Here is an 18,182-nt window from a genome sequence, read left to right on the forward strand (position 1 = left end):
AAAGCAACTGGAAAGCCAAAGTCCCAGAGCATGACAGAGTATATGAGAATTTACTAATAGCTTTAAAGCTTTTGAAATTTATTTTAAAGAATTTTATGTATTTATTTTGTGGATAGGAGGGGATGAATGCACTATGGTGTGCATATGGAGGTCAGATGATAATACTGTGGCATGATCTCTCTCCTTCCAAATCTTTATGTGGATCTAAGGTATCAAGCTCTGGCTGCCAGACTTACATGGCAAGCTCCTTTTACTACCTGAGCCATTTTGTTGGCCCCTAACACCTCAAGGCTCGGGAGCTCTCAAAGTTCAGAGAATCTCAAGAGAAAGAAGACAAAAGAAGGTAAACAGCTACAGTAAAACTGTACTGGACAGGTTTTGGGTTTTTTTGTTTGTTTGTTTTGTTTTGTTTTGTTTTTGGTCAACTTGACACAAGCTAGAGTCACCTGACAAGAGGGAATCACAATTGAGAAAATGCCCCCATCAGAATGACCTTCAAGCAAGCCTATGGGTAGTGCCATTGCAGGACAGGTGGTCCTGGGGTATATAAGAAAGCAAACTGAGCAGGCCAGGAGGGACAAGCCAGTAAGCGGCATTCCACTGAGGTCTTCAATTCCTGCCTCCAGTTTCTGTCCTGATTTACTTTCATGATGATAAACTATAAGGTAAAGTAAATACTTTGCCTCCTGAAGTTGCTTTGGTCATGGTGTTTTATCACAGTAATAGAAAACAAACTAAGAAAACAATCAACAGCCAACTGAAGAATAATTCTGAGGTCCAAAAGAGGTACCTCAGAGAGGACCAGGGAAATGAGACATGGCTCAGAAGTTAAGAACACCTGTTCTTGTAGAAGAACAGGGTTCAGTTCCCAGCACACACAGAATGGCTCACACCCATCAGATGTCCTCCTCTATCAGAGGGCACCAAGCATGCATGTAGTACACACACACACACACACACACACACACACACACACACACACACACACACACACTGGCACACAGTCAAAACACTCATAATTTAAAAAATAAAATAAAATAAATGAAATGCCAGGGACACTTTTAAGCCCAGCACTGAAGGACAGAGGCAGCCAGTTCTCTATGAATTTCAGGTCTGCCTGGGCTAAATAATGAAACTGCCACAAACCCACAAACCAACCAACCAACCAACCAACCAACCAACCAAAAAATTAAGTGCTGACTGAGCATGGATGTGTATTATTTGGGAGACAGTCCACGTTTTTCATGATATTCTCAAATTTGTTTGTGATAAAAAATGGTAAACATTCAAAACCAGTGATACAGTCACTTTGAAACCAATATAATCCAAAACCAGCATTTAACTGCCCCCATCAATTTGAAGTAAATAAATAAATAAAATTTAAACTCTTAATAAACTGCTAATAACTGAACTTCTGGGACACTGATCTGCTCTCTAACTAAACATTTTTTTTTTTGAAGTTAAACAGGTAAGCCACTTAAATGTCCTTATTGGGGTAATATTAACAGATCAAAGGGAACATTTTTTTTTTAATCTAGTCCTATTAGGCTACTGCTGTTATTTTGCAATGCTTAGGATTTAAATAGGGCTTTACATAGCTACACCACTGAAGCACATGCTTTCTTTGTCCTACTTAACCAGATTAACTTTTTCCTTAAGAACTTTGGTTGGTCCTTTCATTGGAAACTATTGCTCTTCTTTCCTTCATCAGGGCATGAGCTAAGATCTCAGGGTGTTGTAACCTCCCTTACCGTAAGTTCTTATCATGGTGTTTGGAAAGAAACACAATGATGTTTGTTTCAAGCAGAGTCTCATACTATATACAGCCCAGGCTAACCTCAAAGTTAGAGCAATCCTCCTGCTTTGGCCTACACCAAGTCCTAGGACTACACTTGTTAAGCCACCACTGAGACTTTTACATCAAGAAATCATGAGTAAAATTTGTACATTGGCCATGTAAATCACTGATTTAATTAAAAGGCAAATTAAGATACAAGCATCTATTCTATATACTAAAACCAATATTTTAGCACAGATTAAGAAAATTCTTTTTAATGAGCTTTCTAATTAGAAGCAAAATGGAACTATAGACATACACATAAAGTTATTAAAATTTAACTATTTATCTAAAAACTGAACTCTCAGACTTGGTCTGCTGTTACAAACCAAAAACAATGCTAATCACAGGACAAAAGTGTAAATAATAGTTGTTTTAAATACAGTGATGAAAATCAATTTTCTGTCCTAAGTTCTTGCCTAGAGGAGTAAATGAATCCTTATACTATTTTTAGAAATAATTTACATATTTTACGTATCTAAGTGTTTTTGCCTGTATGTATGTCTATGAACCATGTGTGTGTCTGGTGCCTATGGAGGCCAGAAGAGGCCTTTGAAGCCCCTGGAACTGGAGTTACAGAAAGGTGTGAGCCTCCATGTCAGTGCTAGGAAGAACAAGTGCTCTTAACTAATGAGCTCTTTCCAACTCCCCTTTATACTATTTTAGTATGTAACAATAAAATTAAATGTTAGTCTAAATACCTAAGAACATGTTTAACTGTTTCTACACAAAAATAACAGCACTGCAAGTTTTTTTTTTGTTGTTTTTTTTTGATACAGGGTTTCGCTGTATAGCCCTGGCTATCCCGTAACTCGCTCTGTAGGCCAGGCTGGCCTTGAACTCACAGAGATCTGCTTGCCTCAGCCTCTTGAATGCTGGGATACAAGGCATGGACCACTACTGGGCTAAAATCCCTCACAGGTGTACCCAGCCACTTAGGTTTTAATTTGTTTGTATTTAATTTTTTTTACATTTATTTAGGTATGTATTTTATGTATATGTCTGCGTGTATGCACACCAGAAGAGGGCATTGGATTCCATGGAACTACAGTCAGATACTACAGTGAGCTGCTATTCGGGTGCTTGGAATTAAATTCAGGACATCTTGAAGAGAATCCAGTGCTCTTAACTGCTGAGTCATCTCTCCAGACCTGCAAGTATTTTTTTATAGAGGGCATTTTTCACTTATTTTGTAGTTGGTACATACACATAGCTTCTAAAACTGATACTATATGAAAAAATTGTGTTACTGCTTCAAATATCTACTATCTAGAAGAATCTAAAACCAATTTTTTCTATCAAATAAATCTCCAAATGTATGAAGTAGGGAAGCTGAAATGAACATGAACTAAGAGACTGAAGGCTGTGAGCTTTACTTGATTTGGGCCTAGAGTATGGGTATGCATAGCTTAATGATAAGAGTGACTACCCAGCATTCATGTGCTTCTATGCTTGATCCCAAGCACCAGAGATGAGAGGGAAAAAACTGTTTTTATTTGAAGTTCACCAAACTTTTCACTTATCATTAAGAATGCTGAGGATAAAGCTCTAAGCAATGTGTTCTAATGTTTCTGTATAGGACCAGCAAAAGGGAAATAAAGTTGGACGTGGTGGCACATGCCAGTAATTTTAACTCAGGAAGGTGACATAGGAGGATTGCCAGGAGTTCAAGGACAGCCTGGACTACATAGGCAAGCCAATTTGGGCAAAATAACAAAACCTTGTCAAAAGCAAACAAACAACAAAAAGGAACAAGGACACAGGTAAAGATGAAATAGTAACTATTTAAAAAGTAACTGATAGAGTTACCAGCAAACTGAACTACACAAAGAAAACAACCTTCTGTAACTATTAGAGCCATCTGGATGCAATAGAATAAAAAAGCAAGATTAATTATCAGTAAGTATCTATATTGGTAACTGTTCACGTTGCTAAATTACTATATCCAAGTTACTTATTTTATGTTGGCATTAAATGCAATTTTGAGCTTTGCAGTCTACCTTCATTTTCACTACTAACAATGCCACACAGAACTTTCATTTTTCACACTGTTCTATCCACTGTAAATTCCAATCTCTGGAAAGTCATTGACTAAAACTGAATCAGAATTTAGTAAAACAAAACCAAACAAACAAAAGACCAAAACCAAAATGAAAGTAAAAAAAAAAAAAAAACCTAAAGAACTTAGGAACAATAGCAGTGTAATTAACGTCCCTTTTGTCAAGGAAGGGAATTTCCAATTTTGTGACAGCTACAAAATTATGGCGATAACCAAAAGTCTCCGCAGAGTACTTTAAATTAGTAACGCCTCAAGAGACATTTTTTCCTAAGGAAGTATTTGTGTTCCCAGAAGAAAAAGAGACACTGATTTTATAAGTAAATAAAATTTAAAGGTCAAAGTGTTTCTTCAGTGCTCCCTGTATTAACAACATTCATTCCCTGTTACACTGACTTTACAGGGGGTCATTTGTAAAGAAAAAACACCCCCCCCCCAAAAAAAAAAACAAGAGTTATTTTTATGACAAAGTAGAGAAAGGAAAACAACACTTGCTACTGTTGGATCTGGAAGACAGCAAGACATGTTCTATAAAGTGTATATTTCTTCTATTAAAAGAGTATGGTACAAATATATGGAACCAAAGGTAATGTGAGGAAGATAAGGTCCAATAATAAAATTGTTGGTTTCTCCAGAGTAGATCCAAAGGCCCTCTACTAAAAAGGACCCTCTCCATACATTCAAATCACAAGAGTCCAAGAAAATAAATAGTAATGCACTGGAATAATCACAGAAAGACAGATAGCATTTACTAGGCATTAACACATTCCAAAAACAGTAGTAAATGCTTTAAGTATATCACTTTATTTTTATCCTCACTACAATCTCATGAAATGAACAATTCAATATACCTATTTTATAGATAAGAGATTTTTTTCTGTTCTTTTTTTTTTCCCCCCGAGACAGAGTTTCTCTGTGTAGCTTTGGAGACTGTCCTGGAACTCGCTCTGTAGACCAGGCTGCATTAAGAGAATTAAGGTTCAAGTTTTAACTTCCTACTCAAGTCTTTGAAGCTGGTGACCCACACCTTTAATCCCAGCACTATCGAGGCAGAGGCAGGCAGATCTCTGAGTGTGAGGCCAGTCTAGGTCTACAGAGTGAGTGAGTTCCAGGATAGCCAGGCCTACACATTGAGACATTGTCTAAAAAACAAAGACAAAACAAAACAAAAAACCCACAAGTCTTCTGTCCCCAGGGATGAGGCCTTCATCAACAAAAACTTGTTCACTATTATCACTCATTATACTAAGGTTATGGTATTAACATTTATTTCTAAACCTGATAATATTAGCACTTGAGAGGTGGTAGGAAAAAAAAATGTGAGTTTGAGGCGAGCCTGAGTTATATAGCTGGTACAAGGTCAGCCTGGATTACATATCAAGATTCTGTCTCAATAAAAACAAACAATAAAACCATTTTCTTCTTTTTCTGAAATTACTGTATTGCCAATTCCTCTGTTTGGCTCAACAGGTGTTTTATTAAAAAGCAAATCAGTTAATTAGAAAAACTATAAACATGATATTCAGAGAAGGGGGAACAGAGGTATCTTAGTCTTTAACTGTACAAAAATGTTCACTTTTGTATCATGGTTTTGTTTAGAAACAGAATTTTAGTTGTCTCATGTGCAGTTTGAAAAATAAAAACAAAAAAAATGGTATTGCATTGTTTTCAATGCAAACAAAACTGGAAGCTACATAAAATATGGAAAAGCATTCCATCGAATACATAAAGATTGAGAACAAAAGTGAAACAAAACAATTATCATTAATTTAATGAAAAGTCACCATCAGCATATCACTTTATCGTCTCCCATATACAACATTATAGAAAATCATAATTCTTTCATTTTGATGTGGAAAGAGAAAAATGAAGAAGGTGTACAAATAGTACAATGTGAAAAGGGCTCTTTTCTTCAAAGTTATTGGGCCTTATACAGAAGTTTTGTTTCTGGCTTTTTCACTAAGTGCTTGCTTATCATGATGGGAACTTTCTCTGGGTTTAGTTTCTCTAAGTCAACAAGATGAACCTCAGAGGACCTTTTAATTCCATGAATCTATGATTATGAGCCAAAGGTCTATAAGTGATTGCTTAGTTGGGTAACACAGTTACAATCTTTAGAGAAAGTACAATTTACTATCCCAGATACAAGTATATGAGCCCTTGACTGAGGATAAAATTTCTGTGACAAGGCTTAAGAGTAAAAGAAAATCAACATTTTATCTGATATATCACAGTGTTCTACATGCCTACATACATATCTGTTCAGTGGGCTACTCAGTTTTCACATTTATATTTTACATATTAATGTTTTTTTTTTTTTTTTGTAGAAACAATGTCTCATACAATACAATCTTGGCTGTCCTAGAACTCACAGAGATCTGTCTGCTTCTGCCTATATTTTACATACTAATCTTTGAACTAAAAACAATCTCCATTATGCCATTACCTAAAGGAGAAACCAAAGGAATTTTTGAATACCAAAATGTGGTGTATTATTAAAGGAAGGACATGATTTTGTGTTTCAGGTCCTAACTGCCTGCATGTGTACACTGAGTTAAATGTCACGAATGTTTTAGCCCTCCCTTGCCAGGCTGCATCTGGAAATCAAGAACATTATCAAAATATGTTCTATATTATAAGAGATGGTAGTAAACCAGCCATTGACTACCTAGCACCTTGCCTGATCTGCCAGTAATAAAGACCAGTAAATTAATATTAGCAGAGTGATGACTAGTGGGTACTAAGAGCTGTAAAAAGTGTTTTCACATATGAAGTATTAGCCATTTCATAAACTGTATTGATTAATTTGACAAAGGTGATATAGCTAGCAAATAGTTTATCAAGATTTAAATGCAGGTGTTCAAACTTGCAGGCCACTGTTTTTAGCTTATACCACACTGAAGATCATTATTCAAAAAGTGATGGCTACTGTGATTAAACTTTATAGGTCATAGGTCAAGCAGTATACAGGTAATATGTACCCTTTTATGAACCAGAAATACAAGTCAGAAAGATATGCAAATGAAAGTCACTAAGCACCCTCCAAAAGACTGTAAATTATGTACAGCCTAATCCTTTCAAAGGCAATTCAGAAAGCTTTACACAAGAAAATAATTATGAAGCCCCCACAAACCTGCAAAATGTTGGCAAATGTTTGACCACTGATAAACACTCCTCCTCAGCACAATAATGACTACTCGTAGCACACTTTAAGGCCTAAAGCTAATGTGCATAATCAACAGGCACTGTGAATCATAATGGAAGACAAGTGAAAGTTATAACCAGACAAAATGATGGGCTTTTTAAAAAGTAAACTACCTTTCAGAGGAATAATTACTACAGTTGGTATTATGATTTGTTTAAGTATATGACCATGTGTGTATACATATTTAAGTGCACCAGCTTCCTTAGAAGCATGAATAAAAATATGCAACTTTATATGAGCATCCAATGAGTTTAAAAAAGAAACACAACTTACCTTAGATGAGACTATTCTATTATCACAAAATCTTTGTGCAATGTAAGTTTCCATTCCTGAAATGGGATGATTGCCAACAAATACTGTACGTGTTCCAACTCGTTTCTCTTCTCCAGCACACTAACCAAGAGAAAGAAGGAGAAAGTCAGCTTTGCACCATATTTCTCCATGTTTTTACCAAGCTTAGAATTCTGGGGAATCAGAGTAGCAAGGAAAGGTAAAAACCTTGCTTGTCAAGGAATTAAAATTCACAAATCTCTTAGCTGTTGACTTAGCAAAACTGTTGTTTGAACCAACTGGTGTAAAGCTAACAGTACAATTCTGTAATAATATACTAATTAAAGAAAGCATCTGAGGCATCTAGAGAAATTCACCTCAAAATATGGCACCCTGATATGCTGATAATTTAATAATAAAGGTTCTTGGAAAGAAGTAGATGTAAAGTGTGTTTTACTCTGATACTCTGATGGATACGTCAAAGAAGAAAGTAATTGCATGTAGCCTTCTCCATGCATTTTCTTTAACTAAACTCATATCATCAGAAAGAAGATTGAATAATAAATAAATACCTGGACAGATTTTTGATAAAAGTTTTGTCTATCTCTTATGCAGGCTCATTCAATTCCCCAAACAATAATTTTCTAATCACTATGTAAGTCCTAGACACATCCATCTACTTAAACTCTTTTTTTACTCCTCAAATTGTCATTCTTCATCTTCTCATCCCCTATAAAGCAGGGTTCATAATAGGTTGAGGGGTAGTTCACACTTGTATAGAAATATGTAAGAGTATTACCACAAGTTTGAGGCCAGCCTGGTCTTAAAAACCAACCAACCAACCAAACAAACAAACAAACAAACAAACAAACCTCCCAAAACAAAACACCTCAAAACAAAAACAATTGCACATATAAAAAGGGGTTATGGCTATCTGGATCCCATTTAATTAGTTGAGTAAGTAACTGCAATTCTTTGTTTCTCCTAAAATACATGGTAAAATTAATCAATCTACCGTAAACTTATGCTAGTGAAATTTGGGACAGCATCTTAAAGAAACAACACTGTATTTTTTACTGCCAGCCATATTATTTCACCCACAGTCCAAATCAAGCTCAACTATTATCTTTACAACAATATGTTAATTTAGAAAAAGTTAGACTGGGATTATTTAATTATTATACAACTTCTGAGAATCTTGTCAAAAAACATATCAGAGAAAGAAAGCACAATGCAAATTATTTCTAAACTTGAAATAATTACTTATAACTATGTAAGTCAGAAATCCTATTAATGGGGTGATCACCCTTTTCTGCAAAGAAACTATGATTCTTTGCCTTTATATCAAAGTTTCCTTGTGATCTCTTTAGGACAATTGTATTGTCCTAAAGTCTCACTTAAGACAATATATTTCTAGTGCTTCTTTTATATATTTTAAAAGTAGACTCACTGTATCTAAAAGATCCAAAGGGATGCTCTAGTGTATGTAAAACTTTCTGGGACTTCACGGTTCTCTCTCTTAAAAAAATTAAAAAGTTTATTTTATATGTATGGGTTTTTTGTCTGCATGTATGTCTGTTGCACAGTACCCAAGGAGGCCAAAATAGGAAACTTGATCCTCTGTAACTGGAATTATGGATGGATGTAAGCTGCTATTTGGGTGCTGGGAACTAAACTTGGGTTTTCTGGAAGAGCAGCAGTGCTCTTTACCAATGAACCCTCTCTTCAGTCCTCTGTTCTCCTTGCTTAGAATACAATACATTTTATTATATATACAAGATAGTCTTTTGATAGATATTAGAAACAGTTTCTAATTATACTGGTAGGAAACCAGTATCTTAGATCCTCATTCTTATTTTTTAATAATTCCTCAATTACAATATTTTGAAATACTAGCCACAAGGAGTTTTTGGTGAGTTATTCAAATGTCAAATATGTGAATCTTTAAAATAATGTTAAAAGAAAAACTACTTAGAATTTTCAGTTTTCCAAATGTCTACTGTGTTTGTATATATTGCTGTTTGCATTTGTGTGTCTTGTGAAGATATTATTTGTAAATTTACCCCCAAAAGTAATAATCACCCTGAGTATAAAGCATCTCTGTTTTGCTATTTTTAACTTAAGCTTATGAAATAATTAATAAGACACTGCCTTCAAATTTTGTAGAGTCAACCAAAAATAATTGGAAAACACTAACAGAGAAACTCAGGCTTGGTGTTTATCTCAGTAGTAGAGTGCTTGCCTATCACATACAAGACCCTGGGTTCGATTACCACCACCATAAAAATAAACACATTTTTAAAAAGTAAGTAAAGGTTAACTGTGGGGAGTAGAGGAAGTCCTAATTGAATGTGTGTTCTTTACTTAAGCATGCATGTCAAGTATCCCACTGCCTCAGACCAATGTGACTGGCACAGCTTTCCCTGAGTCAGGCTCAGAGAAATTACAAAGCCTTCCTTCCCCGGTACATGTGTAGATGTTGATGTGTGCAGAAAATGTCTACTGCAGCTTCCTCCTCCCGGATGTTTGCAGCCTGAGACTGCTTCCCTATAGTGACCCACTCCCTACTAGATCAGCTAAACCTGCTTCCTCATTCAGCGGTATACAACAAACCCACCTCCTCAATTCATATGTATAAAATAAATATGACGGGTTTCCTGGTTGGTGGCTGCTGTTGGTGTGTCTGCACCAGAGTGCACAGTCCACCCAACCCAGATTTTCTGTATGTGTGTCTGTTGTTTCTTCATTCCCTGCCCTAATGCCCTAGATTCTGTACATGGTGCACTGACATACATGCAGACAATACACCTACACAAAGAAAATAAAAATAAATAAAAATTAAAGCAGAAAGGGATGAGGAACAGGAAAAGGAAAGAGAGAGGGTCAGTGGAGCAGGATGTTTCTTGCACTGCCAATATAGCTTTTCCCCTCTATAGTGGCTACTAATTAGCTTAAGATGAAAATGAACTAGCACTTTCTCAATTTTAAATTGTCTTCAACTTCTTTGGTCCTAGAAAGAAAAAATATAATTTTCAGGCACATGTTTTCATGAATCCTCTACAGCTGAGTGACATTTACAATTTTACTAAGAGGTTCCCACACACATATTACCTCTCTGATCTCTGTTAAATAAGGCTTAAGTAATATCTATCTCCATAAATTCAAGAAAATGGATTGAAATTATGTGCAAGTAGGTGTGTATTTATGTACAGATCCTAGAAGTGGTTGTTAGATGGCAATATGGAGCCTGGGAAAAGCTGTATAATATCCACTTTCCAAATTTTTCAAAGTAGGTCTTTTACTCTAGGGAAGGTTTGAATGTGAAGCTGCCCGAGGACTGGAGATGGGGTGATATGAAGCAGGCGTCTTTTCCATGCCTGTTTTAACATAATTATGATGACATGACACACTGGAATCTGGTTGCATTTCCTACAACTGTGCAATGTAAAAATGAAATAAAAAATGACAACTCTGAATTTGTATAAATTCACTGTACCTTTCCATTTGTTGCCAATGTAGAGTGTTAAACTGTAGTATTACTTCCTATAATTTTGAATAATATAGGTGCTTTTGCCAAAGCAGAGAAATCCAAGAAGGAAACACTAAAAAACAATCACCTTTGTATGGCAGACAATGTAGTCTTGGTCTAGGAGTATGTAATTCCTGTCACTGATTGAGTCCATCCTGTGTTGGACTGAGTCCGATCTAAATGTCTCTAGGAATACTATTGTTTAACCCTGAAATAGGCTAGTACCAACTCTATTTTGCTGACACATGACACACTACTTAAGAACTATTTTTTTCAAGATTTACTTTTATGTACATTGGTGTTTGCCTGTATGTATGTCTGTGTGAGGGTACTGGAGTTACAGACAGTTGTGAGCGGCCATGTGGGTACTGGGGATTGAACCTGGGTCCTCTAAAAGAGCCACCAGTACTCTTAACCGCTGAGCCATCTCCCCGGTCCCAAAAATTATTCTTATAACTGTAAAACCATTAAAATTATACTTAAAACATATATATATAAAACAGAGACTGAAACTTAAATTTCTTTCTCAAGATAAAAAAATCACCTTCCTGAAGCAGCTCTTGGGAAGGAGGACTGGGAATTCTAGGCCAGTTGGGCGATACAGATACCCCATCTTAACGAACAAACAAAAATACCTCCCTGTGCCTAGACATTAAAACACACACATTCTCTCTCTCTCTCTCTCTCTCTCTCTCTCTCTCTCTCTCTCTCTCTCTCTCTCTCACACACACACACACACACACACACACACACACACACAATTTATACCAAAAATAATCACTCAATAAAAGCCAGAGCAAAATGCTATTCTTAATTATGACCACCTTTCACCCATGTCTTTGATATTATCTTAAAAAAGGAATGCTACTGGAAGTATAATTTGTTTCTTGATTGCATCCAGACCTTCACCTGGATAATAACTAAAAAACTAAGGACCTCAATACAATATTGTTGCTATAAAAGCTAACAATGGAGTGGACACAAAGCCTCCCTCTCCATCCTTTTCAAGTTTGGCAAACAAATGTATTACTTAGCCATGTATCTGTGAGTATTCATCTTGACCTTTACATTCACATTGTTACATGGGCCTACTGCTTACTATTCAAATTTTCTGGATACTTTACAGGTGAAAAAAATTATACAGCCAGACCTGAAAATTACTGCTAACAGACTGTATTAAAACTGATTACTGTCAACTATCATCCTGCAAATTTTCAACATAGTAGTCATACTCCTGCCTGCATTTTTTCAGGTTACAATACTTTAAAACAATTTGCTTTTACATGAAAAAACTCAAAAAATTACCATCAAATATTTAAACTGCCCACAAATTTAAATTCTCCTTTAATTCATTTTGTATGTGACTAGTCTTCCACTCATACCATTAATAATAAAACTTGCAGGCATTAATATAATGCAAAGCTATCTGTATTATCAGCACATAACCTTAGCAGATGTTATCCTTGACAATTACATAATTGTTTCTATTGGAGATCCTTCCTCTCTGATTTCCTATAATTAATAAAAGTGGGCAAAAATACTAATTAAAACTTGAAAGGAACTGGAGAGATGGCTCAGCAGTTAAGAGCACTAGCTGCTCTTCCAGAGAGCCTGGGTTCTATTCCAGTACCCACAGGGCAGCTTCCAGGAAATCTGACGTCCTCTTTTTTTACTTCCCCAGGCAACAGGAATGCACTTGATGCACAGACATACATACAGGCAGAACACCCATACATATAAAATAAATAAATATAACTTAAACTAAAAAAACTTGAAGACATACTATTCACACTCCAACCCAATGCTATTTTCTTCTTTAAAGCATTAGTACTTTTTTAATTGCACAATAAGTCTGAAAATCACAAATTATCTCAAAGCTGAAAAAAAACCATTTGATCAAAAGTTAAAACACCTATTTAAAAGCCTCCTAAAGTCAGATTACTATCCTAGGATTTGTGAGGAACAGTGCAGGGAGGAGAATAGTACAGTGCCAGGGAATGACTGCAGTGTATTAAGCTTCTTGGTTAAAATTGCTATAATGTGTTCAGTGGTCAATTAACAGATTTCCAAGCTTACTCCATTGTAACAAACTAAGGTGAATAATCCTGACACTAATTTACAGTCATAATGCAAAAATGAATCTTAAGAATGTACATTTCATATTTTGCTTTTATTGCAACTTCTTTTTTAAAGACAATTTGAATTTTTTTAAAACTTTTTTTTATTCATTTTATATACCAACTACAGATTTACTGCAACTTCTTAAGTAATCAAGCTGTTTCTCCCTCCTTTACCAGAAGAAGTAAAGCAAACTTCTAGATAGGATATTTTATTTGGTTTTGCCTTTAGAGCTTAATTATGGTCATATTTACTGAAATTTGTAAACATCAAAACACAATTAAGTACATGAAATTCTTATGTAGATACAAACTTGGGCATTACCTACTGGCAGCATAATAACTGAAAAAAAAAACTGCTATAGGTAATACTATTTTAACTCTACACAAATAACATCAAAATCTGCAGGCACAATACCTAAAAATAAAATAAAATAAAATAAAAAGAACATGAGAGCCTAGATAAGAACAACACCTTGTTGGAAGTTTTCAGTTGGACTCTCCTGATATTAGGTATTGTGCTGAATAGTTCAATTTCACCAAAAACAACCAATCCTAAGTGTCCCCATACCATGAACACTATGTCCTCACCCTAAGTAACTCAGAGCTACAGAAATGTAAATAAAATTCAGCTTTCCTAAAAGATAGCTAAGAGAGTCTATGGATCAAAATGCTGTAAGCATCTTGTGATTCACAATTTTAACAGGAATTTAAAAAATGATTCAGAGGTTGCTTTATTTAAAGAATGTAGCCTGTGTCTCCCAAAGTTCCTAACGGTATACAGCAACTTAACTTTATTAATAGTATCTTTCATAACTTAGATATAGCCTGACAAAACTCATACATAAACATGTCTTTTCAAGGTGACAAAGTTATCTTTTGTTCTTGCTACCCATATCTGTATACCACCTTTCATTCTAAACACTTAACAAACCATGAAGCTCTGAATAGGAAGGTAACTAAGTCCTAAAATCGGAGAAAAAGAAGCTGGCAATTCAGCTAAGCACTGATGAATACCCTCAGAAAATGGATGAATACACATACAAAGAGAAAGCAAGAAGAAGGCTCCTGGGCTAAGCAAACCTGGGTAACAAGAAAACAGAATAAAATACAGATTACAAACCTCAGAGGCGGAAGGAAAAGATGGGGCCATCTGCATAATGACTTCAAGTTTTCCAACAGAAAAGTAGCTAAATTGTAGAGAAAAGGCTGCAAGTCATTAAGAACTTGTCCCAATCCTTGTGATCCTTGCAAAGTTTTCTGGAACTTAGGACGAAAGCCAATTTTGGTTTAAGGAGTTTATATACTTCTGTGGGAGGTGCCAAGGGCAGCATTAGAGGACCTAAAAGAGTCAGTTGGAAGCAGCACTCTGGTGGCCAGCCCTCTGTTATTGTGCCACTTCATATGGGTCTGCTACTTTTCTCTAAGGATGCTAATTTGCCTTGGCAATATCACTTCAAGCATCATTTTTTCCCCCAAATATCAATATCCTGGCACAGCACCGTATTCTTTTCTCATCTTGGAAAGTTTTTTTTTTCCTTTTTCTAATCCCTATCAAAATAAACAAACCACAATGACAATTACATTTCTTAGGATAGTTCACTAAACTTAAATTAAAACATACACACATTTGATATTTTTGGTTGTTTGTTTGTTTTGTTTTTCGTGACAGGGTTTCTCTGTGTAACAGTCCTGGCTGTTCTGGAACTTGCTCTGTAGACCAGGCTAGCCTTGAACTCACAGAGATCCGCCTGCCTCTACCTCCATAGAGCTGGGATTAAAGGCATGTGCCACTACCACCGGGACACATTTGATTTTTTTCAAACTAGGTCCCACTATAGAGCACTGGCTGGCCCAGAACCAGGGTGGCCTAAACCTCACGTAGAGATACACCTGCTACGGCTTACTGCCTAGCTTAACTGAAAGCTTCAGCTTACTGCCTAGCTTAACTGAAATTTTAGTTTTAGACTTGTGAATAGTTTGAGAAACAATCTAGGTATTCGTTATGAATCACTGAGATTTTCCTCAAGAAAATGACTCTAATTCTAAAGCTTCAAAAATTTGTACAAAACACATGTAAGGCCTAAGAAAATAGTTTCTGTAGAAAGTTTATTTAGGAATGGAAAATTCTCCTTATTTAGAGATCTCATTATAGGTATGAGAGTTTTATATCTCAGCAGCAAACAGCAATATCTAGCAAAAACAGCCACCAGGTATGGGAGGTACCTTCAATCAATATTATTACCTATAAGAGATAAATTCCTCATTCAAGAATACTTTTTAGGTCAAAAAAGAAAAAAAAATTACAGTGTAAGAAAAATTCTGGCTAGAGTACAGAGAGAGGAAAGAGATATATGATGGTGTGAACAGGGTTTTGTTTCATATTTCAGTGTCAGTGTCATTATTGCAAAACTGGTATAAAATTTCCTAGAAAGTTCTACTGGTATATATATATATATGAATATATACTGGAGTATTTCCAGTAAACCCAAATGGATATATTTTCAAGTCTAGCTGCTAAATATACAGAAAGCAAACCAGCTAGGAAAAAAGAAGTCCAATTTGTAAATGTAATTAATAAGATAACATATTCTGGCTATTATCAGCTTATTTTGTAACATCTCCCAAAAGTTAGGTATAATGTTCCTGACTGGAGAAGTAGCTCAGTGGTAGAGTACTTTCCTGGCATGTATAAGAAAGGCCTTGGGGTCAATCTCCACTACTGCAAATTCATTTTGAGAGAGAGAGAGAGAGAGAGAGAGAGAGAGAGAGAGAGAGAGAGAGAGACAGACAGACAGACAGACAGACAGACAGACAGACACAGAGAGATTGATTGATTGAGATTTTCATTGTGGAACACGGAATCTGACTCACAAAAGATAGCCAGTGACAGTCAACTTCTTTGATTAGTTTTTATTAAAGAAAAGTCTGTTCTTGAAAAAAGCAATTTTTCCTGTAAGTGAAGGATTTGGGGACAAGATATGGAGTGAACAAAACCAAAGAAAATATGCTCTTGGGAAACATTTACGTCTGTATTTTTTCAGAATGAAACCTGAAGAAAATAGTTTTTTGTTACTTGACTTAATTTCCTTATCTCTAAGAAAGGTAACATAAAGATTACCTATAATAGCATTAACTGAATAGCCATAGATTACCTTTTTTTTTTTTTTTTTTTTTTTTTGGTTTTTCGAGACAGGGTTTCTCTGTGTAGCTTTGCACCTTTCCTGGAACTCACTTGGTAGCCCAGGCTGGCCTCGAACTCACAGAGATCCGCCTGGCTCTGCCTCCCAAGTGCTGGGATTAAAGGCGTGCGCCACCAACGCCCGGCTCATAGATTACCTTTTATGACTCTAAATTACTCATGTGAACAAAGGATGAGGTTCTGCAGAAGTTAAAGTAAGTACAGCAATATAAAACTTGAAACACTGGGTCAGCACAGATTTAGCTTGGGTAATGCCGCTGTGTTAGATGGAGCCCTTGATTGAAGGCTGTTGTCCAAAACACACACATTAGTCTTTTACAACTGTTGATCTGATACTCTGGTAACAAAATTAGTAATTACTTTCCCCCTTGGTGGTAGAGTACACGATCACTTGAGTACTGTACCAGAACTAATGCCATTGTCTCTATATTCCCTCACCTTCTCCAAAGCTTAGTTTTTGAAGTTGCTGTGCATGACAGAGACTAAATGGTCGCCTGTCCCCCTTCTTGTTTGTGAGACAGAGGCTTGCTTACTACGCAGTCCTGGATAGCCTGAACTCACTAGTAGACCAATCAGACTGACCTCTAACTTTTAGAGCTCTACCTGTCTCTGCCCTCTAAGTGCTGCTGATACTAAAGGTGTGTACTACCATAGCTGATCTAATTATCCTTTTTAAAAAAAAGATTTATGGGCTGGAGAGATGGCTCAGAGGTTAAGAGCACTGGCTGCTCTTCCAGAGGACCTGGGTTCAATCCCAAGCACCCATATGGCAGCTTACAACTGTTAACTCCAGTTCCAGGGGATCTGACACCCTTACACAGACATACATGCAAGCAAAACACTAATGCATATAAAATAGAAATAAATAATTAAAAATATTTATTTTTACTTTGTGTCTAAGTATTTGCCCTCAGGTATATATATGTACCACACATGTGCCTGGTGTTTACATGGGCCAGAAAAGGGCAAACAATCACCAATAACAGCAAGTACAGATAGCTGTGAGCCACCATGGAGGTGCTGGGAACTAAACCTGGTCCTCTGCTAGAGCAGAAAATATTTTTAATTGCTGGGCCATCTCTCCAGTCCAAGAGACTAAATTTTTTCTAAAAATCTAAAAAAATTCACTTTTATGTATACTAGCGTTCTCCCTGCACCATGTACGTGCCCTGCAGTGGATGTCAGAAGAGGTTGCCAGATCCCCTGAGACTGGAGTTACAGATGACTGCGAGCTGCTGTGTGGGTGTTGGGAATTGAACACATGTCCTCTAGAAGAACAGCCAAAGCTCTTAAGTGCTAAGCCATCTCTCCAGCCCTAGGACTAATTATTCTTATAAGTTGCTTGGATTTTACAGAAATCAGCAAAAGTTTTGAAGTAAAAGAGACAATTTGTATTATACTGAGGCATAAAAAGAACACATTAAACACATAATAAATAATAATTTGTAAATTTTAAAATATACCTGCTTGCTTTGTTAGATCTCAATGTCTTTGAGGACTGCCAATTAGGAACCCACAATAAATATAAATTGTCAAAAATAACAGAATGCACTATTCAGTTTTTCCCAAAATGCATTACATGGAACAAGTTAACAATAATGTTTCCTTATAGGAGGACCAAACCCAATCCATAACCCCCTCTCCTGGCTCCACAATGCATACTTACATAGTAAAAGTTTTTAAAAGTTTACAAGGAACCACTTTAACTTTGTGTAAATTAGACTTTCCCACGATCATTTGACTACAGGATTTTCTCCCTAAAGAAGACACCATGGCATCACATTTAATATATGGTTTGGGAAGTCCTACTTCAGTTTTTACTGCATCAAACATTTAGGCTATAGCTATGCTAGATTCTATTGGCAGGAAAAACACACAGCATCCACAATTAGCCATACTGGCAAAGCATTCAAAGATATGGGGTAAGATAAATGGTAAAATTACGATGTTTCTATCTTTATATAGC

The 18,182-nt window shown here is 36.0% G+C and overlaps 1 protein-coding gene across 11 annotated transcripts in view; it reads right to left on the bottom strand.

Moving 5' to 3' along the window:
- Positions 1 to 18,182, bottom strand: part of Atp11c (ATPase phospholipid transporting 11C) — a 199,222-nt gene that overhangs the window by 115,366 nt on the left and 65,674 nt on the right. For 5 of the 11 annotated variants that reach the window (XM_037199084.1, XM_028854235.2, XM_028854243.2 and 2 more), the window contains one exon: positions 7,372 to 7,491. In XM_037199084.1, the coding sequence (XP_037054979.1) occupies positions 7,372 to 7,491 (120 nt within the window). Of the gene's footprint in view, positions 1 to 7,371; positions 7,492 to 14,137; positions 14,576 to 18,182 lie in introns of those variants that run through there. The other 6 variants (XM_028854239.2, XM_028854238.2, XM_028854236.2 and 3 more) reach the window with 5 other exon arrangements.

This window comes from Peromyscus leucopus, chromosome X, assembly GCF_004664715.2.
Source record: "Peromyscus leucopus breed LL Stock chromosome X, UCI_PerLeu_2.1, whole genome shotgun sequence".
Lineage (NCBI taxonomy): Eukaryota > Metazoa > Chordata > Mammalia > Rodentia > Cricetidae > Peromyscus > Peromyscus leucopus.